The sequence below is a fragment of the Phaeodactylum tricornutum genome, chromosome 13 (genome assembly GCF_000150955.2).
Source record: "Phaeodactylum tricornutum CCAP 1055/1 chromosome 13, whole genome shotgun sequence".
NCBI classification, from domain to species: domain Eukaryota; phylum Bacillariophyta; class Bacillariophyceae; order Surirellales; family Neidiaceae; genus Phaeodactylum; species Phaeodactylum tricornutum.
In genome coordinates this window covers 472800-495374 of record NC_011681.1, presented here as the reverse complement: position 1 = coordinate 495374, position 22575 = coordinate 472800, and the positions used below count along the sequence as shown (strand labels likewise).

At 49.2% G+C, this 22575-nt stretch overlaps 12 protein-coding genes across 12 annotated transcripts; 6 read left to right on the top strand and 6 right to left on the bottom strand.

The window, feature by feature from the left end:
* Positions 1–217: 217 nt before the first annotated feature.
* Positions 218–2544, top strand: PHATRDRAFT_47387 (predicted protein; the record flags this gene model as incomplete). Its single annotated transcript, XM_002181701.1, has 5 exons — positions 218–486; positions 664–1746; positions 1804–2246; positions 2343–2400; positions 2468–2544. Exons 1-5 carry the CDS (start codon positions 381–383, stop codon positions 2542–2544), a joined length of 1767 nt encoding a protein of 588 aa, XP_002181737.1. The 5' UTR covers positions 218–380.
* A 1089-nt stretch (positions 2545–3633) lies between these two features.
* AP4beta (predicted protein) lies at positions 3634–6343 on the bottom strand (the record flags this gene model as incomplete). Its single annotated transcript, XM_002181533.1, has 2 exons — positions 5942–6343; positions 3634–5818 (listed from the first exon to the last, which is right to left on the bottom strand). The coding sequence occupies exons 1-2, from the start codon at positions 6175–6177 to the stop codon at positions 3637–3639; spliced, it is 2418 nt and encodes an 805-aa protein (XP_002181569.1). The 5' UTR covers positions 6178–6343.
* A 542-nt stretch (positions 6344–6885) lies between these two features.
* PHATRDRAFT_37590 (predicted protein) lies at positions 6886–7716 on the top strand (the record flags this gene model as incomplete). The annotated part of the gene is made up of 1 exon (XM_002181700.1): positions 6886–7716. One exon carries the CDS (start codon positions 6886–6888, stop codon positions 7714–7716), a length of 831 nt encoding a protein of 276 aa, XP_002181736.1.
* Positions 7717–7986: 270 nt separating this feature from the next.
* Positions 7987–9075, bottom strand: PHATRDRAFT_14068 (predicted protein; the record flags this gene model as incomplete). Its single annotated transcript, XM_002181532.1, has 2 exons — positions 7987–8743; positions 8843–9075. Coding segments are annotated over 2 exons (990 nt in total), but the record flags the coding sequence as incomplete, so codon positions are not given.
* Positions 9076–9689: 614 nt separating this feature from the next.
* Positions 9690–10748, bottom strand: PHATRDRAFT_37588 (predicted protein; the record flags this gene model as incomplete). Its single annotated transcript, XM_002181531.1, has 1 exon — positions 9690–10748. One exon carries the CDS (start codon positions 10746–10748, stop codon positions 9690–9692), a length of 1059 nt encoding a protein of 352 aa, XP_002181567.1.
* A 343-nt stretch (positions 10749–11091) lies between these two features.
* Positions 11092–12888, bottom strand: PHATRDRAFT_47384 (predicted protein). Its single transcript, XM_002181530.1, has 2 exons — positions 11768–12888; positions 11092–11681 (listed from the first exon to the last, which is right to left on the bottom strand). Exons 1-2 carry the CDS (start codon positions 12695–12697, stop codon positions 11136–11138), a joined length of 1476 nt encoding a protein of 491 aa, XP_002181566.1. The 5' UTR covers positions 12698–12888; the 3' UTR covers positions 11092–11135.
* Positions 12889–13229: 341 nt separating this feature from the next.
* On the top strand, positions 13230–14091 carry PHATRDRAFT_47383 (predicted protein; the record flags this gene model as incomplete). Its single annotated transcript, XM_002181699.1, has 1 exon — positions 13230–14091. One exon carries the CDS (start codon positions 13230–13232, stop codon positions 14070–14072), a length of 843 nt encoding a protein of 280 aa, XP_002181735.1. The 3' UTR covers positions 14073–14091.
* Positions 14092–14416: 325 nt separating this feature from the next.
* On the top strand, positions 14417–15034 carry PHATRDRAFT_37585 (predicted protein; the record flags this gene model as incomplete). Its single annotated transcript, XM_002181698.1, has 1 exon — positions 14417–15034. One exon carries the CDS (start codon positions 14417–14419, stop codon positions 15032–15034), a length of 618 nt encoding a protein of 205 aa, XP_002181734.1.
* Positions 15035–15631: 597 nt separating this feature from the next.
* Positions 15632–17309, top strand: PHATRDRAFT_47382 (predicted protein; the record flags this gene model as incomplete). The annotated part of the gene is made up of 1 exon (XM_002181697.1): positions 15632–17309. Exon 1 carries the CDS (start codon positions 15657–15659, stop codon positions 17307–17309), a length of 1653 nt encoding a protein of 550 aa, XP_002181733.1. The 5' UTR covers positions 15632–15656.
* A 586-nt stretch (positions 17310–17895) lies between these two features.
* PHATRDRAFT_37583 (predicted protein) lies at positions 17896–18891 on the bottom strand (the record flags this gene model as incomplete). Its single annotated transcript, XM_002181529.1, has 1 exon — positions 17896–18891. The coding sequence occupies one exon, from the start codon at positions 18889–18891 to the stop codon at positions 17896–17898; it is 996 nt and encodes a 331-aa protein (XP_002181565.1).
* Positions 18892–19289: 398 nt separating this feature from the next.
* PHATRDRAFT_28694 (predicted protein) lies at positions 19290–20408 on the top strand. Its single transcript, XM_002181696.1, has 2 exons — positions 19290–19697; positions 19780–20408. The coding sequence occupies exons 1-2, from the start codon at positions 19316–19318 to the stop codon at positions 20346–20348; spliced, it is 951 nt and encodes a 316-aa protein (XP_002181732.1). The 5' UTR covers positions 19290–19315; the 3' UTR covers positions 20349–20408.
* A 208-nt stretch (positions 20409–20616) lies between these two features.
* PHATRDRAFT_28689 (predicted protein) lies at positions 20617–22339 on the bottom strand (the record flags this gene model as incomplete). Its single annotated transcript, XM_002181528.1, has 3 exons — positions 21764–22339; positions 21449–21685; positions 20617–21343 (listed from the first exon to the last, which is right to left on the bottom strand). Coding segments are annotated over exons 1-3 (1359 nt in total), but the record flags the coding sequence as incomplete, so codon positions are not given.
* Between the last annotated feature and the right edge of the window lie 236 nt (positions 22340–22575).

Here is a 22575-nt window from a genome sequence, read left to right as displayed (position 1 = left end):
TGTTTGTATCTCGGTCGTGATACGAACCGACTCGCTCTCTACTAGCTATAGCGACCGAGTACTTTGGCCGTGCGCTTGGTCTGTAGCTCGACCGATCCGTTACAGTCTGTGCGGCGTGCCTCTCCTTGACTCCAATGGACTCGGGACTAACATGTAAACAAAGAGACACCAATCTCGAATTCGTTGGGAGATTCGGCTTCCCCCAAACAAGGACGGTAGAGCAGAACAAGACGAGAACGTGTGCGTGTATAGCTGTTCATCGTCTAGACTCCACCAGTATCTTCATTGGTACCTTTCGCTTCGTTGCCTTTCGTGGTTCATTCCCGTCGTCCGTGGGGAAGTGGAGGCATCCCGCGAGGGTGTGTGTGTGTGTGTCGCGCATGTCGTGGAAGGATCGAACTACCCGGTTTCTTCCCAAGGCCGCTCTCGGCGTGGTCGTCGGGACGCCGTGTATTGCCGTCATACAAGCGGCAGCCTTGTTGATTGGTACGTACGTTTTTGTGTGTGCGTTCGTGTCTATGCACGAGTATAGAGGGACCCCCGGACTGTGAACCGACAATCGTCAACACGGACACTGCATTCGGTTTGGTTCTGCTCACAGTCAATACCGTCGTGGATCTGATCCGTGCCTCATCCGCTCACCCATCCACTCACCATTGACAGAATACCGTATCAATCACGGCAACGCGCCTCGTCCCGAAAGTCCCAGTCGCGGAGTCGTCGTGGCGACGTCCTCCGCCAGCACCTTCACCACCGCCCCCGCTCTGCACGATTTCTACCACGTCGCCACTTCGTCCTGGCTCGCCTTGCGCCGCCACCGTCACGACGATCCCGACACCATACAGTCTCCCTTGCGCATACTGGTCATTGGGGATTCCCTCGCGGCCGGAGTCGGCTTGTCGCGGTCCGCTACTCCCGTACTGCCGCAGGCTATTGCCCAGAGTCTCTCACAGGCCTACCACGGACGCGTCGTCTACTGGACCTGCGTGGGCACGCCCGGAATATCCGCCACCGAACTCGTGCAGGAAATTTATCAACTCGACCATTTGCCTCGAGTCGCGTCGGCTTTGCCCGCGCGGTTGGCGCAGTGGCAGGAAACGCAAAAACGGAAAACACAGGAACGACTGGAACAAGCCTCGCGCAAAGCACAGGCCTGGTGGCAACACCGGCACCAACGGCCTCTGCGACGGCCAACACAAGAGCCATCGTCGGTACGGGAAGATGATCCCGACGCCAACGCCGTCCAACGGGCGATGCGGAAACTAGTGTCCTGGTGGAAACGGACCACGAATCAGGTACGGCATGATTGGCGAGAGTTGAAGGATGTCATTCGCGTTGACAGTGAGGACTCTCCGGATCTTCCTACCGATGGTGAGCAACCGGTGATCGACGACGATAGCCAAAAATGGCCGACAACGACCCGTAGTGCGCGTCGAACCAACACGTTAGTCCGTCACAACACCCTGGCGACCGCGGTCGATGTAGACGAATACGACATTGCCATTGTGTTGACGGGTATCAATGATTTAAAGGACGCCTTTTTGCCCTTTTTGATGAGCAACGAACGAGCCAGTGAACTGGCAAGAGTACGCCAGACTCACAACATGCAGGAAAAGGGCATTCAGGCTACCTTTGAACGTGTGGTACAGGCCCTACAGAGCAAAATGCGCACCGTCTTGCCGGGCAAGCAAAATGATGAGATTCGCGACGAGTGCAAAGAGGACACTGGCGGTCTACGGCACCACGGTACGTCGCATGGGGACGAGCGGGGAGCAAAAGGGTTGTTTGCAACATCCGAATCAGACAATAGTTTGCAAGTTTTCGAACCAGACAAGATACAGGGACCGTTGATTGTCTTTCCCGCAATGCCATTGGCCCCGCTTCCTATGAGCCAAATACCCCCGCTCTGCTGGTTTTTGGTACCCATTATTGAAGCCATGGATCGTAATAAGCAACTGCTGGCAGAGCTCTATCCCAATCTCGTGGCCTTTGTCGAAGCACCCAGTGCTCGGGTCTTCATGGACGCTGAAGCTCAACATGGGCCAATGTGGGAAAAAACAGATGAAAATGGTGGCGAAAGGGAGCAAGTCTTGCTCAAACTGACAGATATTGCGCTACATGCTGTTGAACGCGTGCAAGAAACCATGCGACAGCACTACGAGTCATGGGTCATGGACGCCGAAGACGACGAATGGCTGTATGTTTTGACCGAAGATTCTGTAGCATCCGCCAAAGAATGGGAGGTGGTACGTGTCGACCCAACGTTTACTGTAGCCTGTTGCGATGAAGCACAATATTGCCCTCAACTCTATTTGCTTCTTACTCATTTGTTGGTATGACAGCAACGCCCTCCTGGCGCGAAACTGATATCGGTCGATGGAATACATCCAAACGATGAAGGTACGTTTTTTGCCCTCATCGAGGAGTGAGTTATGTTTCCGTGATGCAACGAAATCTCATGTTTTAGTCTCAGGCTACAGTGCGTGGGGAAGGATCATCGGCCAAGCAATCGTGACGGAGTTGGAGAAGCGACGAGACTCATAGGGCTATATTACGCGGAACCAAACCCGGGGCTCTGGACAAAATGCAACATTGTAGGTTGCACTTTCTAAACAGACAGAGAAGCAACACTGCTTCCCTCGTCGCCTCCAAATCCTTTTGGCTACACTCTCGAAAACACTGAGGACTGGACTTCCTTTTGGCTACGTTCTCGAAAAATGCAATGTCAACAGTTGATGTGAAAACAATCTTTGCCATCCAGGCAACTTATTTATCAGGTCAAAGAGTTTAAATAGTCGTTGCTGTGGAATTTGATGTAGCACACTTATGTGAAAGTGGACATTCCGCCTAGAACCTGCAGTTGCGGACAAAGAGTTGGCGAACTGATGTTGGTTACGCATCTTATCAGTAGCCTTCTATTTTTGCGACTGGATCGCGTTGGTCACAAAGCACAAGGTGTAGCATTGCAGAAGCACAGAGCTGTCGGTAGCAGTTAGCAGACTTTTGAGTCAATAGATTGGCAATTCTGATCTTCCTAAAGATTTTTTTGATGTTGTTGCAGATAAGGCCGAATTGGGCACGATACGTCCAACCATGGAGGGCACTAGCAAATTGAGCAAGGTCACACTAGTCACCCATAGTGCCTCAGCTACAAAAAGACTTTTGGATCTCGGGTTTGGCTGCGGCAAATGGCTGGTTCATCATGGAGAGCTCAATAGCAATGATGACACTCTGTTCCTGTCTGCAGAGCGTATCAATGGTACGTTGGGTCGTCGCGCAACGCACTCTTTTTGCGGCTCTTTGGGCAAAAGGTATTTCTTCTGTCGCCTCTCAAACGCAGAGAATATTCCCTGCAATACGTTACGCTGAAAAATTTCTACTCACAGTCAGAGACATTGGCACATTCCTTCCATCGATCCCGAATATTTCCTACATACTACACTCTCTGGGTTTCTCGCCTTTGAGGCTAACAGTGGTGTGACGAGTCGAGCACAACTAAACACTTGGCAGAACAGCCCAATCACGGCTTATGAACCAAGTTTCTCGCACCATTCTCGCAGTAACGACACCAGGGCAAGCATAAAAAAAATAACAAAACCAGCCTTTTTTCAGTTCACAGTCGAAAGTGATCCTCTACTAGGATAGTTGCATACGCATTATTTGAATGACCTGTTCAGCCAATCCTGTAGGGTCCAGACACGGCCCACCAATCTTTATCGTAGCAATCATACAGGCATCCGACGGAGAAGACTTGTCCACGTTTGTTTGAATCATAATTGTTGCACCGCTCGAACTGTCTTTTGCGTACAAAAAGAATTTGAATTCGTTTGGCAATTCCCCACTTGCCATGGTCATGATATTTACGGCGGCCAGGACATTTTCAATCTCATCTGTTGAGGACGGCAAAGCTCGCAGGGGAACATCAGACACTGTCGCATCGGCATCCGAAACCGATCCCCACTGGCTTTGGTATTCTCCGCCGGTCATGGACGCCGAAGCACTCAGTGTGAGATTGTTGGATGCCATCGGTGCTGGTGCGGCCATCGGTTCAGCATCACCAAATCCCAACAAGTCTACATCGTTTGAGACGACGGGAATACTCGCTGCAGGGACGGGTGCCACCGGCGGGGCAACAAATGAACCCGTTTCTCCAGGTGCCAGAGGGTGCTCGTCTGGCATTTTTTTGTATTTGACCTGGAATTCGGGCGCAATAAAGTTGACTGATGGTTTGCCGTAAATGATTGACAGCGTATTGAATTCTTCCATGAGTTCCTTGCGAAGTTCCGAGTCGTCTTCTTCGGCGAAACTCACACCCTGCGCGACCACCGTACTAGTTCGAACGACGCGTTCCAATGTGTGTGGGTCGGCGCCAGATTGCAGCATCCGATAATACATCAAAGCCCTATCGTGCAAATCCTGCGACGAGACATCATCTGTTGCTACCGCCAATAACCGTCCAAGCATGCGCTGAACTTCCGGAGGTCGCATAAAAAACAATCTCACAGTGCTTGTCAAAAGTGCAATCTTGATGTTCACATCGTGGATGTCATCGTAGGTGTCAATCAATTTTTCCAGTGCGTAAGGGGCTTCGGTGACGAGCTCTCCGCATTCGCCCAACAAGATAATGGTACTAGCCTTACCAGACGACTCTGCAATATACTTGAGCGATCGCACTAGAGGTGGTGCCACTAGCGTCTTGATGGAAGGTTCTTTGCGGACCATGAGAGTCAAAGCAGTAGCGGCTTCGCTCGCAATATGATCGGTTCCGGAATCCATCAGTTCCACGAGTCGGCGTGCAATGCTCTCAGCGGCACCCGCTCCACCGTTACCACTACACGCGATCCGGCCCATAGATACGACGGCTGCGCGAGACAGCTTGGTGTTGCGATCGTGGACCATTTCGGCCAATTCGGAAACAATGTCGGGCGCCGTGTCCGGGTTCGCCATGCGGGGTAGAATGGCAACTTTCAGGTACTTTACGTGCGTGGGTTCGTTGTAGCGTACATAAAATTGTCGGTATTCGTCGTCGAAGACTCCCGGACAAATGGTCGTCAAGGTGTCGACGTGTTTGAGTAGGGTGTACATAATTTCGGACGACCCAGAGGATATTTGCGTCACGAGTGGCGCCTTGACGCGGGCCACAATTTGCCGCTTCATTGCTTCAGATCCGTCGTCCAGGGTATCCGAAAGACTCAGAAAGGCCCGCACGGTTGCCACAACGGCTCCACTAGAAGATGTGCGCAAGACGGGATCAAGCAGATTCATAATTTGGAAGCCTTCGTCTTCGTTGGCGGGAATATAGCGCGGAACGAGTTCCAGCACTTGCACCTTGGCGAATTCGTTAAACTCGTGAATCCGGTTGAGCAGGTGCAACATAATGGCCCGATTAATCGCCATGCCACCGTTGGGAGATTTTTGCATAACTTCGTTGAGCACGATGATACAGTTCGTGATGACACTGGCGTCGGGATCCCGCAACATGTCGTAGAGAATATCGACAAAGTTTGCTTCGTGGAAGCCATCCGGGTCCAAATGGTACAATTTGAGGATCCCCATGACTCCTGTTTTGCGCACGTAGGCGTGTCCATCGGTCAAGGCCCGGCGCAACGGTTCACTAATGTATTCGACCATTTGGGGGAGATTAAGACCGCAGAGGGCCCGCAAGGCGAGGCCACGGACCATGGGATCCTCGTTGCCGCAGTCTTTCTGCAAGGTGTTGGTGCACATTTGTGCCAGATCCGGATGGGTGCGGGCGTAGTTGGTCAAGTACAAATAGACCATCTTTTTGATAACGAGATCGCGTGTTTCAATCGCCATCCTGTTTCCACACAAATGACCACACCAACAAGAGAAGGAATGGATTTCTACAGTGTTAGAAACAAACGTAGTTCCAGCGACGAGCAGTGCAAAAACCGACGCAGAGTGTTCTATGTCAACTTACATCATTTCGGAAAAGAGTCGCGATACGTCAATGCCAAGCGTCATATAGGCAATGACTTTTTTAATAATATCTCGTTTGCGTTGCGGATCCCGTTCGGTGGCAAAGGCTCGCAACAGGGTTCGTAGTTCGTTGATTTCACCCTTGCGCGATTCGGTAAAGTACGAATCGGGAACACCCGCTGTTGCCGTAGCCCCGCCCGGAGGCGGTGGGGCTTGGCCAGCGTACGGGGTCGACATAGCTTGTTTGTCGGTACGTGCCAGAGTGGAGGCCCGTCGTATACACTATTCTAGATGAAAGCCAGAACGAACGAACGAACGCGTTAGACGATGTATCCGCTATCCGATCCGAAAAAGACGAAAGAGAAGGACCTGCGTTGGTCCTAACACTCTTTTTTCTAGTCGCCACGACAATGTACGAATAAATTGTTCTGTTCCCAAAAGCAAGGACAAACCGAGCAACTACCTATCTAGCTAGATTTGGGTTCGTGCCGTCTCCTTCGCCTAACGTCCTCGCAGTCAGGCCGTTTGCATTCTCGCACGCGTTGAAGCGCGTTGTGTGTGAGAGATAATTGTGTCGATTTGTCGCGCATTAGCCGAGAGAGGGTAGGGCTCATAAACTGACGACGTACAGGCTTTTACTGGTCTCAAAGTCAAAGTCACCTGTAAATGACATCATTATCGTGAATGACGGTCGTTGTTGAACCTTACATGACCGGATAGAGCAGGAAACCGGGTCTTTCCAACGCCTGCGCCAGGGCTCGATTCTTCATTTTGTAATCAAGCGATCTAACCGCGTAGGTTGTCTGACGTTAGACATGATTCCTTCTCCGATTCCAAAACAAATTCTGCACTCAATTTACTTTGAATTACAATTAGTTGCATTAGTTGCTCCTCCCAGGCCCCGATTCTCTCTCTGAGAATCTTACTGGATCTTACTTGTCCAGCATGGCACACTTCCGAGAGAAAGTCTTCTGGCATACCGTGGTGACGTTATTGGCCTGGGGAGCTACCTTGCTGTCGCCGGGTTTGCTCGTCGTGGCCAATACCAGCACGTCCACCGCCTTTGTAACGACACAACGGCGCCCCATCTATACTGCGAGTGAACGTTCTACTCCTGAGAAATGCGTTGCCGGAAATTCGTTGTCGTCCGAGTCTTCTTCCTTTCCTTCGTTGACGTCACACGATGGCAATCGTAGGAGAGACAATCCGACAACGACTGCGCTTGGATCCCGACCTCGTCGTCGCAACTCCGACCGCGACGAAGGAGAAGCAGATCGCTCCAACTACCACAGTGACGACGGAGCGGAAAAGGAAATCCCGCAGTTGCCTGCCTTTGGAGCGACGTCTCGAGGGATGCACTCGTCCGCTACGAGCCGTGCCAAAAATATGACCACGACAGACGCCACTTTGGTGAATCGCAAATTTGATCTACTCTATACCTGCAACTTGTGTGATACACGCAACGTACACAAGGTGACTCGTATTGCGTATCACAAGGGTGTCGTCATAGCTACCTGTCGTGGATGCGCCGTGCAGCATTTGATTGCCGACAATTTGGGATTTACCAAATTGTGGGAAAACGCACCGCACAAGGGAACGATTGAAGGATACTTTGAATCGCAAAACGAGGAACAGATCGATGCAGAAAACCAGGCAAATACGCAGGCGGTTGTCAGTCGAGTGTCTAAAGAGGTTTTTGCTTTGGAAAAGACTCTGCAGCACGATACTTCCTCGGGTGCCATTGTCGATGAAGATGGCAACCTGGCCATGGAGTAGGCGGATGATTAGCACACACTCGGCAACTGTAAACAAAGTCTGTACTGTAAAAAAGAGTTGACCCCTCGTGCTGGCAAACCCAAGATTCTCCATGCTCAATCGAAAAAATTAGGAGCAACATGTAGGAAATAGTTTATAGCTCTATTCTCTGCAAGCCACGACACATTAGTCGCTGGCGCTGCCGCTGCTTTCTTCCGAAAGGGAATCCTCGTCGGGGAGCTCTTGTAAGATTGGTGGTGCTGCAACCTTTGTTGGTTTATCCTGTGTCCGGAGTGGGCTGACCGCTGTGCTCAGCAAGGGACTGAGTTTGGCCAATGCTATCAACACTGCTTCTTCGGTACGAATGGTTCGTGATCCTTGAAAAGGGCAAATATTCACCCACAAATCAAACAGCTTTCGGCTTTGCGACCCCGGCAGCGAGAGACTCTCATCCGCGTCGACGCATTCTTCAATACCAGCCACTCCGCCAAAGACAATTAGTGCGTGCTGGTAGGAAGGCAATCGAAACTTTCCGTCGTCCAACGAAGTACTCCCCCGTTCACTTGTCCCAACCTTTAAATCATATACTCCAAAAGGACATTCGTCAAAAACAGCCTTAATGGACGAGGCCAGTCGAGTTGTGTAACCCCAGTAGGTGCCATCAAATTTCCGCGGTGCCGATGGCGACACTACCTTGCCGCCGCGGATGATACTGTTGGGCTTGCCCCCAGTCTCGTACGATGCCTTGGGATCTAGCTGCACAGTACACCGAATGCCAGGCGTCAGCTTAACATCAATCTCGACGGGCCGACCTCGAATACCGCAGTGCACCAGAGAGTTCCCGTTTGTAGATGAGGTTTTTTCCAAGACAATGCCTTCCCGAAATCGCGCCCGGTCATTTACTCGCACATGATGGGGCGCATCCATTGGTGCCAAGAGTCCAGCATACTGCAAATCACCATGCATGGGAAAGAAATCCCGGCGCAAGTATTGGGGACATTCACAGTACTGAAAAACGCGTGCCATAAATTCGTGAGGATCTGACCGGCTTGATGGCGTGCGACTGGGTTCGTCACGGTTTGACTGAGATGATTCATCCTTGTCGACTTGATTGTCTTTCTGTCCAGACCGAGGCGAAGCGTCTGACCCACCATGATGGTTGCTTCGTTGGTAGTAACCCCGATCTGGCTTCATTTCTTTAGCAAGCTTGTCGTCAAAAACAATAATTTCATCCACGTGATATATAGTTGCCGCTCGCGCTAGCTGGCCAACCATTTGTGTACGTAGTTCTCGAGTTTGACAGTTGGAAACAACCGATCCAGGGATCGCGATACTCACAGTAGAGAAACGAGGTTTTCCACGACAAGGTACCGCGTCCATGACACGACCGAAACGATGGCTCCCCATGCTGTTTCTCTGTTGGGAAGCGTAGCTCCTTTTAGTATTCATTTGTCGCGCTAGTGATTCTCGTCCATGGGGCTTGCGAGAGGGTCTTGAAGGAGGTTCCTCCGCCGCCGAGTGGTTTACAGAGGAGGATATCGGTTCTCGTGGTCGAACACCACCGGATTCTTCAATTCGTTGCCGTTTCAACCGACGACCTGCCTCTTTGCGATCTTTATTGGAAGCTTTAGTATTTTCCGCCACCAAATCCGCGCTCATCATGGTATAGTTTAGGATGAAGCGATACTTGGTACAAAATCCAACGTTATGTGAGCAAAATGCTGTTATACTGGTGGTTTGTTGCTGAGGCAAACTTTTGATGGTTCCAAGCTTCGAGATCCTGATCAAGGCCAGACGAGGGAAGCCTTCTTTTAACAGCAAACTATGAAAAGCAAGAAGATTTTCGAATTTAAGATAAGCTCACTGTCAGGCAACAGAAATCGGTGGATACTAGGACTGTATAGCATTTCCCAAGCGGAGAGCACGATCTGGACTTTGTATTTTTGTTATAAATGCGCTACATGTGAACCTCGTGTTTTTTTAAAATGCTTCTCCTATTTGTTGGAATAGTTTGTATTTTTGTCCAGGAGCTTTTGGTCAATATATTCGACACCAGGAGGCATGGAAATTGAAGAAGGATCCACTTGAACCGTTCCAAGAATTTCATCCGACGATGCCCCTCCCCGTCTTACCTGGTTCTGGTCAAATATTATTTTACGCAGTTGTGTTTGTGTGGACGCGTCATACTCGTCAATGCGCCGCCGCGAGTCTACCAAGCTAGCATCGATTTCGTCGTCTCCTTCTACCACAGTTTTCCAAAACGATTTTACTCGTTTGGTCAGTAAAAGTATGAGCACACCTCCTTCCAAAGTCCACGTCGATTCGTCGGGCACAATCGACTGGGTCAGGTTGCCTTGGACGAAAGTATGTGGTTCATGCTGGTGCGGTAACGCTAATTTGGTTTTAACGGCGATAAAAGACGCTTTGATTGTCACAGACAAATCCTTAGCGCGAATAGTATTTGGAATGCCAATAAGCACGCTCGTCTCGTCAATCGTCTGGGTCCATTTGTATCGATGTGTTGACCCACCATTGCCGACCGGAATCTGTAAACCTTGGTCTGTCAATCGTACACCTCTCATGTTTTCAATGAGAGGGCCCGCGTCGCTTTTTTTCGGCAAAAGAGATTCTCTTGGTGGAGAAGACGTATCGGAGTCATCGTAGGGTGCGGATGGCGACTCATCTTTTGGTTCAGCGGCCTTGCTCTGAATCTCTGAAGGAATCTTTCGCAATGGAAAGTGTCGAAAGGAAGCTAGCAATACCTTTTCAGCATCGCCTTCTTGAAATCCCATTCGGGCCTTGCCTTCCTTTTGATCATCCTCGTGCGGCACTAAATAAAAGTCTGTCCGACGATTTAAAAAGCTAAAAAAAACAAATAAAAGCTGACGCAAATCACCACCGCAGCGATTCGCCAGGCTAATCAAGAGAGCGTCCGTGCCTTCCATCGATTTGGGATCCATGCTTGAAGGGCTGTTGCGATTCGGCATGGGGAGACTCGTACTTGCCAGTTGCGACGAAAAGTTTTGTGCATCGCTGTGGACAAAAAAAAACATTGCTTCATGGATCGTTGTACTGTTATTGGGCTTTATTGATACGATCCACTATTTTATTTAATTAGTTAATCTTTGTCTTGAAACATACGTGTTCACATAACAGCACTCTTAGTTTAGTGGTAAAATAGTTGCCTTCCAAGCAATTGTCCCGGGTTCGATTCCCGGAGGGTGCAACTTGTTTTATCCAAAAGGCTAACTGATAATTACATTTACTTTTACATTACATTAACAGTAAACTGTAAGTAAAACGACAGACGCACGAAATGACTTGATGTAAAGTTATTACCTATTTCATCCTGATTTATCCCCTATCCTATAATTTACCTTGCATGCAACAAATAGTAAGGAGCAAATTGTTTCCTATTTTTGATCCCTGTCTCGCTAATGTTAGATTTGGATGTGGTCCGCTAGTGTTTCGGGATCAGCCTCTACTTGTTTGATCATTTCTTTGGCGGGCGAATAAAACTTTTCAATGGCAGCCAATATCCCAATGGACTTTTCGTCCGAAATCAGATTGATTGCTGTTCCCTTCCGTCCGAATCTCCCGGTGCGACCAATGCGATGGAGGTACGTTTCATGATCAGGATTGCCATCCTTGTCTATTGGCACATCATAGTTTATGACGAGGCCAACATTATCAACGTCCACACCTCGTGCCAAAACGTTCGTCGTAATTAAGACGTTGCTTTCGCCGTTGCGAAAGGCTTCCATAGTTGTGTCCCGGTTTTCGGGGCCAACTTTACTATGCAGCACGGAGCAGGTGTACCCAGAGCTCGTCAGCGTGTTGTACACTTTGTCAGCTTGAACAACAGTACCAACAAAGACGATACTTTGACCGATGCTCATGAGAGAATAAATGTCAGCCAAAAACTCGATTTTTCCGCCCTCGTAGTTTCGTGTGTCAACCCAGAGTTGTCGAATATTGTCCACGACCTTAAGTAAAGATTTGAAACAAAGAGTGAGCATCCTCGGCGACACCATGAACGAACGAAGGAAAAGTGGCTTGTGAATTGACTTACTAAAAATTCGGGTCCATCTTCGATGAGAATCTTGTCGGGTTTCTCAACCATCTTCTCCGCAAACTGAACGACCTCGGGAGGAAAAGTAGCCGAAAAGAAGAGCGACTGACAGGTTGGCGGCATGACCTTTCTGATAACGAGCGAATTCGCTCTATGACCACCTTCTTCCACCATATGGTCCGCTTCGTCCAAGACGAAGACTTTAATCGTTCTGGGATTTAGATTTTTACGCTTGAGGAAATCAGAAACCTTTCCCGGGGTTCCAACGACCAAGTGTGCATCTACAGTCTTTCCGCGGTCAATGAACGTATTGGCGATGGCTAGACATATTTTGAGACCTTTCATATTAGCCGCCAGCGGTTTGACCGCTTTATCCACAATCTGAATGGCTAATTCCCGTGTTGGTGTGACACACAGAGCTTGCGTCGTCGCTGGTGAATCAACCACGATCCGGTAGAGCATTCCCAAGGTGAAGGCCGCCGATTTGCCGCTACCAGCCTGAGCTTGTCCAATCAAATTCCGCATGGGGTCGGCCAAAATTCGCGGTAGAGCTTCTTCTTGAATCGCCGACGGTCGATCAAAACCCATGGCATAAACAGCGTCCAATAAATGCTTCGGCAAATTGAGTTCGTCGAATGTTTTCACGCTGGACAAGTGCGAGCTCGTGTCAGATTGAATGACTTTCAAACGATCCCCCGTGCTCGCTTTTTGACGTTCCAAAGCAAGCTTTTGCAATCTCTTAGTAAGCTCATCGCTGTCCTTTTTAGAGTTGATGCGGGTTTCGGCAGCTTCCTCCTTTTGATCCACCGTCGCAACCCCATCCAGTACATCCGAGTTTTCTGCCAATTTCTCCTTCTCTTCGCCTATCGGCAAATCTACTTTCGGAGGAGATTCCTCGGGGTTCTTTTCTTCGGGTTTTTCCGAACTCATAAGACAATTAGTAGAGCAAAGAGACAGTGTGAGGCGATGGCTCGACAATCGAGCGAACGAACTTTTTCACACACGTGCGGTGGACGTGGATCCTACTCCCGAGTGAGAAATTCGTTTCGCTGGAATGTATGTGCGTGCGTGCGTATAGAAGAATACAGCTTGCTACAACTGCTTGCGTTGGATGATCCTGATAAATGAAACAGTCAACACCATGGTCCGGGCCAGCAAGACAGCAAGGTCCAGGAGTGGCTCCGTTGGCTGTGTCTCGATAGTGTTGTCATACAAGACATATTGCATCCAATCCAAGCGTAGTAGATGGATTCTGTGTTTACGCAAGTATATTTGCTGTTAAATAGAAAGTAAAGTTCGTATCGTATTACTCATACTCTGAATTTTACACGCACCCTCGACAACATATGTTCTCATAATCCAAACTGTTTGTGCCATCGACTGCTTCTCGGTTCGTATTCACTGTCAGGTCACTGCCCATTTTCTTCATAATAAAAAGCTTCGACTTAAAAATCAAACAGCAATGTCGACCCCTCTTCCCGATATCAAGTCATCGATCACGACCGCCACACGCTTACGTGCACTGGGATTTTGTGGCGCGGACGATTCGGTTCATCCCCATTTGTTGGTGATGATGGCGCACGCCTACCCCGTCGTAGAATTCGGCATTTTGTTTCGGCCCGATAAGGCCGGAATGCCCCGGTACGCTTCGGATACTTGGGTCGAACAACTCGCTAACGTCGTTCGTACATATAACACTCAAATCGCTGACACAGCGAAAGGCAACCGCATAAAACTTGCCGCTCACTTATGTGGCAGCCGAGTAAACGAAGTCCTCAATGGGCAGTCAGACTTTGTCCAACAGCTTCAATCGTGGGGATTTCAGCGTGTTCAGATCAACGCAACCGCAGTGAACGGTGTGGAGACGTCACGCTTGACTGAATCCATATTACTGGTTGCCACGGTCATGAAAGAATTTCCGCAACTGGAGTTTATTGTACAAAAGAATGAAGAGACCCGTCCGTTGTGGCAAGGGCTCATTGCGGCTGGTTTGCCGCCCAACGTTTCCATGCTTGTGGACGAATCCAAAGGAACTGGGGTCCTGAATTCGTCGGCATGGCCACCTCCACCGGAGCTCTACGATATAGGCTATGCTGGAGGCATAGGTCCGCCCAACATTCGACAAGTGCTGCAAGATGTTGCTGAGGCCGGTCAAGGACGAGAAATTTGGGTTGATATGGAAAGCAGTTTACGGAGTATTACTGATGGCAATGATGTGTTTAATCTGAACAAATGCTACAAAGTCATTGCGGTTGCCTGTGAGGAAGGACTAATGAAACATCCTAACTATTTGCTTTCCGAATAAAAACCTAGTTAACTCTAGACCACGACCTGTTGCGTCTGGCAAACAATAGCAGCACTTACCCGATGTAAAAGAAAAAGGTATGCACCCTCCGGGAATCGAACCCGGGACAATTGCTTGGAAGGCAACTATTTTACCACTAAACTAAGAGTGCTGTAGAGTTACAATTACCATAATCGTCTCTATCAAACTATTTAAAATCAGTGAAGTCGGGTTTCCGTGCACCAACAATGTGCTCCTCTATGCGATCAAAGCGACCATGGTAGAGCCAGGTAACTGTTTCACTGTCAGCCGCTTCAGGTTAGAAGCAGGCCCAATTTGCAGTTTCAGAAGCCGAACTAGCAAGTATGCCTCTGAAAGCTATAGATAGTTCTGATTATTGCATTGAAAAATTGGCACGTAATGTTGCGGTGACCGCACAGGACCACCATCGTCTAGCACCATTCAACCCAACGAGCGAACAAGCTCAATTGGCTATTCTGCAAATTTTGGATCTACATCACGACGACGTCTTATTCGACTTAGGCTGTGGTGATGCCCGGCTGCTTCTCGCTGCTGTTCAGATGGTACCTGGCCTCCAGTGCGTGGGAATCGAAATGGATCTCAAGTTTACAACTCGAGCTTGGAACGCAATATCGTCACAACCTCTATCGACTCAAAATCGAATCAATATTCGTTTCGGCGACGTGCTTAAAGTCGGATATGCAGAGAAGGATGGACGTAAAAGTCTACCGTCTAGCGAAACTTTGACTTTGCTTGACGACTCTACAGCAATCTATCTTTTTCTTGTCCCTAAAGGACTACTGAAAATTCAACCTCTTCTGGATAAAGTAGTCCAGCGACGAATCGAAGCAAAGAGGTCCATTCGAATCGTGGCTTACATGTTTCGGATACATAGTTGGGATCCAATCTCAGTGGACAGGACTACCAAAGGTGATGTTCCAATATATGTCTATAAATTCTAAGATTATCTGTTACAGATATGTGAACAGTGATGGGGCTGGAAGGTATCCAATTACTGTGTCATTCACCACTACCTGCGGGTTCTACATTTTTGTGAATGGCAGATAACAAAAATGTTAGGAGATTTCTTGGTTTTCATAAAGTTGATTGGTTAGTTGCACCTCTCGTCCGTTGTGTGCTATCTATAAGCTTACTATTGTGAAAGGTGACGCTTGCCATGGGCGCCGGAAGATAGTCTACTACTGATTGGATTGGACATCGCAAAGCGCATCTCGGCATTTATTTAAAGGTCCACGGAATAACTTTCAGCAGACGATACAATTATCAGGGAACAGTCTTTGTGAATTGAATGGAAAGTTGCACACATCAGCTTCTCTTTGATCAGATAGTCATAGTCGCAGACACAGTTTTATGTACCTGTGCTGACAACTACCAAATCAATTACGAATAGGAACAGGACAAATATTGAGTTGACTTTTATTCAAATTCAAATATTTTCTAAATTCTTTTTCTCACAAAAGTTAGCGAGGTACATCACAAACGTTGAGAAAACAATAACCACCAGAAACAGATTACGATCGAGGCTAACGGAGTAGTTGCTTTCGGTTTACAGTTGTTGACAACATGTGGCAAACTTACAATCGATTGGACAGAATTTGGGACGATGCAGGGTCATCGGACTCTGACAGTCAAGAGAATTCGTCCTTCCTCTCTTCAAATGCCTCTTTCAGCGACTACGAGCGCTCCGGTACTTCAGCTCCAGTAGCTGCGGCTGCAACAGCTTACGATAGTGGAATTACTGTTAATCATGTTTCATCGCTTTTGAGGCATCGTGGAAAAGAATTTTCCGTCAGCGAAATGCGAGGAAATGACGCCGATGTGATATCATACGATAGCGAAGGAAGCGGAAGAACACCACCGTCACAACATCGTCGCTTTCGTTGGGGGAGACGATGGCGACGTCCACGACAAACCCGTCAATGGCTGCGCAGTGTATGCCAAAATTATTGTAGCGATACCAACGACGTGGGTCTTTTTTGCAGCGGTGTTGCCACCGTTTTGCTTTGCTGTAGCCTTCTGGTTTGGATTGCGCTTGCTTGCATTGTTCCAGCGTGGGGCAACTCGCTGGGCACGGGCAGCAAGGGCGCTGGCTTGACGACTCGGCAGCGGACCCACATGCGAACCAAAGATCGAGCGCATTCAGGATTTGGAAGCAAAGAGATGCTGCAGAAGGTCGCCACACACGTTTGGAACTCTGTCCATGGCAAGCCCAACGCAAACGACGTTGTGATTGCGAAAAAAAAGAAGACCTCAGAAGCTCTTAAGCCCGGATGCGTAAGAGCCGATTGGCAAGAGTTGAACTTGCCAAATTGCAATCTTATCCACGAAGTTGACTTGCAATCTGTTTTCGACCGTCAAAGGCAAGGGCGCGACAAGCCTATTGGTATCCTCGACAACGGAATGTGGAGAGATGTCATAGCCGTTGATCCGAGCGCTGTAATGAAAGAACCTCTGGTATTAAAGGTGATGAAACGAGTCCACGATTTTGATCAACGAAACTTTGACCGCCATCGACGTGATGCGCTGTCAATGGAGCAGCTTACTTCGTCGCCGAACATTGTTGACATCTATTCATTTTGCGGAAACAGCATGTTGACGGAGTTTATCGGAAATAATATGGAGCATATCTTTTTAGAGAACACTCTCGTGAGTTCCAACAAATTTGCAACACGACACACTGAGCGAGGACGGCTGTATCTGGCGCTGCAAGCCGCCCGAGCCGTGCGGGCGCTCCACGAATTACCAGGGGGGCCAATTGTTCACGCCGATCTGCAACCACGTCAGTACTTAGTCAAAGATGACGGAACGGTCAAACTCAACGACTTTAACCGGTGTCGGTTCATGGGGCATCGGTACGATACCGGAGCATGTTGTCCACTTCACATTCCATCAGCCCCGGGTAAATGGCGCTCACCGGAAGAGTACGCGTCTCAGGATCTGGACGAAAAACTCGATGTTTACTCGTTAGCCAATGTCTACTATGGAATCCTGACGGGCGAGCAGCCGTGGGATAAATGGAGTGTGGCGGAAACAAAGCAGTTTGTAATGAAAGGCACGAAACCTTTCATTCCTTACCTCAATTCCAAAAACGCGTCTCACACGGATATGGTCCTGGCCACCTTAACAAATCGTGCTTACGAATTAGATCCGAGCAAGCGTGTCAGTGCTGCTGAAATCGTCGCTACTCTAGAAGATTTATTGAACGGAGAATTTTAACAAAGGACGCGTTTGTAGGTGAAGACGAATGGCCCTTTGTCAAACTCGGGCAAACACTCTGCAGGGAATATCGTTAGCCAAATAAAGGCAGGATTTATGAACAGCTTTTATACATTGGAGGAGTACATGCGGTGTTGTAGCAACCAGACTTTGTCAAGGTAAACAACAATTGGGATGCCAAAGTGTTTGATCATCAGTAAAAAAGAGCTCATTTTTAAAACTAACAACGGTGTGCCATGCCATCCTTTGCCGCTACAAGACAAGAGGAAAAAGTTTCGACAGGGTGAATCGAAAGTGAGCTCATTTTCAAAACAACAATGTGCAATCTTTTGATATATTATAAAATAGTGGAAAAAAGTTTCTTTCAAAACATCTGTAATATTACACAACAGAGGAAAAAAGTCTCGACAGGGTGAATCGAACACCCGGCCAACAGATATATGCAAGTTCAACTACAGTCTATCGCTCTACCAACTGAGCTATGTCGAGATAAGAACAGCTGTTCTTCCAGATGAGTTGAAACTTTAATATACATAGTCAAAAAATCTGATAATTGAAAAAAGTTACAATTTAGGTAGCTAATTGCTCAACCAGGAATAATACTTTTACAACTGTGGTCTCGTTCGCAGTAAATCCAAGATGTGCTAGTTCCCTCATGCTTGCGCGAAATGTTGGGACTTAAACCATAGCTTTCGGGATCGTCTCCGACATGCTTCATTTGATATCCCATTTGCTTAGCCTCTTGAAAAATAGCCTTACTCACATCCTGTATCCGATCCAGCAGTTCTCTTCCCGTTGGCTCCGCGCTGGTCAAAGTAAATCCAATAGCCAGGCAAGGCGGTGGGGAATGGTGTATCATTCTGCCAAACAATGCCTGGACCATTTCAATGACAGGTTCTGGGGCCCCGCCGCAGCCGTCCAAGTAGGCAGCACAAAACGGAATCTTGACAGTCGATTCCTCGCACAGCACGTCTTGCGCCCGACCATGGTGACAATTTATATTGAAGACACTCAAGGCTTGCACAGTTGCGGACCAATCGTTGGCCACAAACAGGTTCTTGGGCGAAAATCCTGCCGTCAGGAGAGTTTGGGTCGTGGCTGCATCGAAACCGTCCAGATAAAAGACGCTGGCCTCGCTGGGTGGTGTTCCAGCCGCCGATGCCGAAATGGTTGCCAATCGCGCCAGAATCGAGTTGTGCGCCTGCTTAAAAGCTACGTGGTCGTCGCCGAATAAATTGGCGTCAAACGGATCGCCCTTGGATTGCAGACCTTCTAGTTCCCGCAATTGAGGGTATTCTAGTCTATCTCGGTTGGAGTTCAAGTACTCAATGCGACGGAACTGTGCTTCCCGCTTAAATTTTTCCTGGCTGTTGGCATTCTGCCGCTGACGCTTTGCGCGATCTACTGGGATCTCTCGGTTGTGACTCGTCAAGGAAGAGGAATGTCGCGGACTCTTCAAGAGTAGTAGCACCATTATCAGGGACGATGTCGTACTCGCGACTTTCAATTTAGCTGGTCCGTATAACGGAAACCCTCGTGGCAATCGCAAGTTTTTTGGAAACGGAAGAGGTAAGGACCACATGTTGTTAGCATTTCTGATGCTCCCAAGGGATCGAAACGCTATACCGTACCCTCGCACTGTTTGCGAGTTACTTTATACAGTCAAAATCACGGTCTGTGAGTTTCGCTGGACTGCACAGAATAGAGCGCGGCACATTCCGGAGCACCGTCGGAATTTTCGAAACGGAAAGGTAGTCACGATTAGACCACGACCAAAATGTCCTGGCCGACTACCGGTAGTCGATGCGGCTGACGGACCCTCCGATATATTTTAGTAAGGGGGGCAACCGGTAAGCCTCGTCCTCTTTCATTCGGAGTGACTGTGAGACGACACGCAAACGCAGGCTGCCGTTCGGGGTCCGTAAATTTTCCCCTGGTTGATTTGACCGTCGGTTCATACAACAACGCCATTCGGCACATCACGCAAATACTTCGTTGTAGCAACCATGTCTTCCGACACTTTGACGCTTCGTGGAACCCTCAAGGGTCACGGCGACTGGATCACCAGCCTCGCGACGACGCCTGAAGACCCCAACCTTCTCCTCTCTTCTTCTCGTGACAAGTCCGTCATCGCTTGGCACTTGACGCACTCGTCCTCTGGCGAAGACGACTCGTATGGTTACGCCCGTCGTGCCTTGCGTGGACATTCTCACTTTGTTTCGGACGTTGTCATTTCGTCCGACGGTGCCTTTGCCCTTTCTGCCAGTTGGGATTCCGAACTCCGCTTGTGGGATATCGCCACTGGCAAAACCACTCGCCGCTTCGTTGGCCACGAGAAGGATGTGCTCTCCGTCGCCTTTTCCGCTGACAACCGTCAAATTGTTTCTGGTACGCTTGCTCGCGAATGCTGCACGTCTTGAAACGTCGAATAGCCTAGTTCTCACAGGAAGTGTACCTTTTGCCTTTCCAGGATCTCGCGATGCCTCTATCCGTCTGTGGAACACTCTGGGAGAGTGCAAGTACACCATCAGTGGAGACTCCGAAGGCCATTCTGAATGGGTCTCTTGTGTTCGCTTTTCTCCTTCGCAGTCCGTGCCACTCATTGTCTCTGCTGGATGGGACCGTCTCGTCAAAGTGTGGAACTTGACCAACTGCAAGCTCCGCAACGACTTGGTCGGACACACCGGCTACCTCAACACGGTCTGCGTTTCGCCCGACGGTTCTCTGGCCGCATCCGGTGGTAAAGATAGCACTGCTATGCTTTGGGACTTGAACGAGGGCAAGCGCCTGTACTCTCTGGATGCTGGTGAAATCATCAATGGCCTCGTGTTCTCACCCAACCGCTACTGGTTGTGCGCCGCCACGGATGATTCCATCAAAATTTGGGACCTCGAATCCAAAATTGTTGTGGATACCCTCCGCCCCGAAGAATCCGAAAGCGGCAAGATTCCCTCCTGCACGTGCTTGGCCTGGTCCGCTGACGGATCAACCCTCTTTGCCGGATTCACGGACAATGTCATTCGTGTGTATGCTGTCTAACTGTAAGTCGTATACTACAAAGGAATAGCTTAATGTTAGCGAAACGTTAAGTAATCTCGTAGTTCCAATTGGAGTCAATTCGCAATTAGGTTTGAAAAAAGTCTTCGTTGATCGCTTCCACGTGGGATAGCTCTCCGTTCTCTTCGGCATCCAATACATCACGAAGTGCTTCAACGCAATGACGGTACTTGGGAATGGCGTCTCGCACCAAGTGTTTCTTGATACTCATATTATGGTCCACCTGGTCCGTGTTATGAATAAGTTGCCGCATTTTGTCAAACTGTCGCGTTTGTCCGCCCTTCAGTAAGCTGATTGCGTGTCCTTCCTTGCCGGCGCGAGCTGTCCGTCCGCAGCGGTGAACATAGGTTTTGGCCAAACCTGGTACGTCGTAGTTGATCACGGCTCGGACCGCGTCAATGTCCATACCGCGGGACATGCCATCCGAACATACTACGACGGAGACTTTGTCCTGGGGGTCGTTACAGCGCTTCATGAGCGCCGATCGTTCGTGCTGGTTGAGGGCGCTAGAGAATTCCACAACTGAATCGGGCTCGCCGTAGCCGGCCGAAACCCAGAGTAGCTGTAAGAGCCTAGCTAAACGATGGGTTGAATCAAGACTGGCCGTAAACACTATCACGCTCTGCTTGCTACTGGATTGCGATTGCTGGGGCGTAAGCTGATCCAGCACAAGCGCTAAAAGAACGATAGGCTTTTGCTCCGCGGTGCACTCGACTGTGTGTTCGTGAAGGCCCTCCGGCATTGAATACTTCTTTGTGTTGGTGTTGAAGAACCCCTGATGGCCGGTTCTGAGCTGATGGACGTCAAAGTGCTTGGGATTCACAAGCTTGAGGGAGGCCAATTTTTGCGGATCACGAGTCAGCGTAGCCGAAACCAGAAACTTGCGCAACTGAACCGGTCGGCAAACGGAAGAAGCGACGCTACGGTACGAATCGTTCGTGTTAAAGTCGGTATCGTCTCCGACAACTCCACCGCGCCTCCAGGTTGTAGGCGTGATACAGTAGGACGCTCCGTCTTTCGATACTTGTGGCATCGGAAGCTCGTTATCATTCGCAAGAATTCGTTTCCATGCGGCAACCGACCCCGAATTTGCGCTCTGTATCACCCGCCCAATCCAATTATGATAAGTTTGACTGAGTAGACGATCTGCCTCATCTACGATGAGAAAACGCAAATGCTCCAAAGAGAAGCCGGGTGTATTGTCCAAGTGATCCACTAAGCGTCCTGGTGTGCATACCAGGACATCAATTGTGCTTTGCGGATCTCTTTTTTCCGGTAAGTCGTGGTCGTTGCCATCTTCAAACGCCTGCAAAGCCAAACTGACGTTCCCTGTATCAAAGGCCAGCCGCCGTCGAGCCGAATCCGAATCCTGTGAATTGATGTCGGGATCTACGGACATCGCCATCTGTTCTGCCACAAAGTCGGACTGACCAATCGCGAGGCCGACCTTGAGATCGGAGCCTTCCATAAACGACTTAAAGACTTTGAAGACTTGATTGGCGAGGTCGCGACTCGGCAGCACAACTAGGGCGCGCAATCTGCGAATTTTGCGATTAGCCAATGAATTGAGAACGGGTAGCACATAAGCCAACGTCTTCCCTGAACCAGTCGGTGCCGTGATGCAAACGTCTCGTGCTTGAATATATGCATGACGCTCACTCGCAATTACATCTGGAATCGCCAATGCTTGAATAGGAAAGAAGTTTGCAAATCCGTCCCGCTTTAGGTTGTTTGTCAGGAAGGGGGCTATTTTCCAGGCGGTGGCGGCTTGATCTATTGGTTGTTTAACCATACGCAATGCCACCTCGACTTCGGATTGGGGCAATGCTTTCTGATTAAATTCTTCGTCTTCGGCAGCGCGCTTGTTGTCATTTTCGTCTAGTCTGGTCAGTATGTTGGCACTGTCGACATCGCCAATTAGCTCGTCGATAAGATCCAAGTCATCAAAGGCTTCATTTGTGACTTTGGAACCGCGATTTCTCGAGAGCGCAACCGAAGTTGGACCAGCAGTTTCTGGAGCGATCACATACAATGATCGCTTGGTGCCTTTTGCGCCAGCATCTACTTCATCCGCTGCGAGTCCTGGACTTGTGTGTGGATGCTCCTGATCCCGACGATTTCGTTTACGCGGGCGTCCCTTGTGCTTGCCTTTGTTCTTTTGCGCATTTCGTTCCGCCTCCTGGGGATCGTATCGTCCCACCTGAAACAT

Bases quoted from the DNA above. Each gene is read 5' to 3' on its own strand.
- PHATRDRAFT_47384 (XM_002181530.1), bottom strand. From the start codon at position 12,697: ATGAGTTCGGAAAAACCCGAAGAAAAGAACCCCGAGGAATCTCCTCCG. The intron at 11,682-11,767 runs GTAAGTCAATTC...TCTTTACTTAAG, and splicing joins AAGATGGACCCGAATTTTTA to GTCGTGGACAATATTCGACA.
- PHATRDRAFT_28694 (XM_002181696.1), top strand. From the start codon at position 19,316: ATGTCTTCCGACACTTTGACGCTTCGTGGAACCCTCAAGGGTCACGGC. The intron at 19,698-19,779 runs GTACGCTTGCTC...TTGCCTTTCCAG, and splicing joins CAACCGTCAAATTGTTTCTG to GATCTCGCGATGCCTCTATC.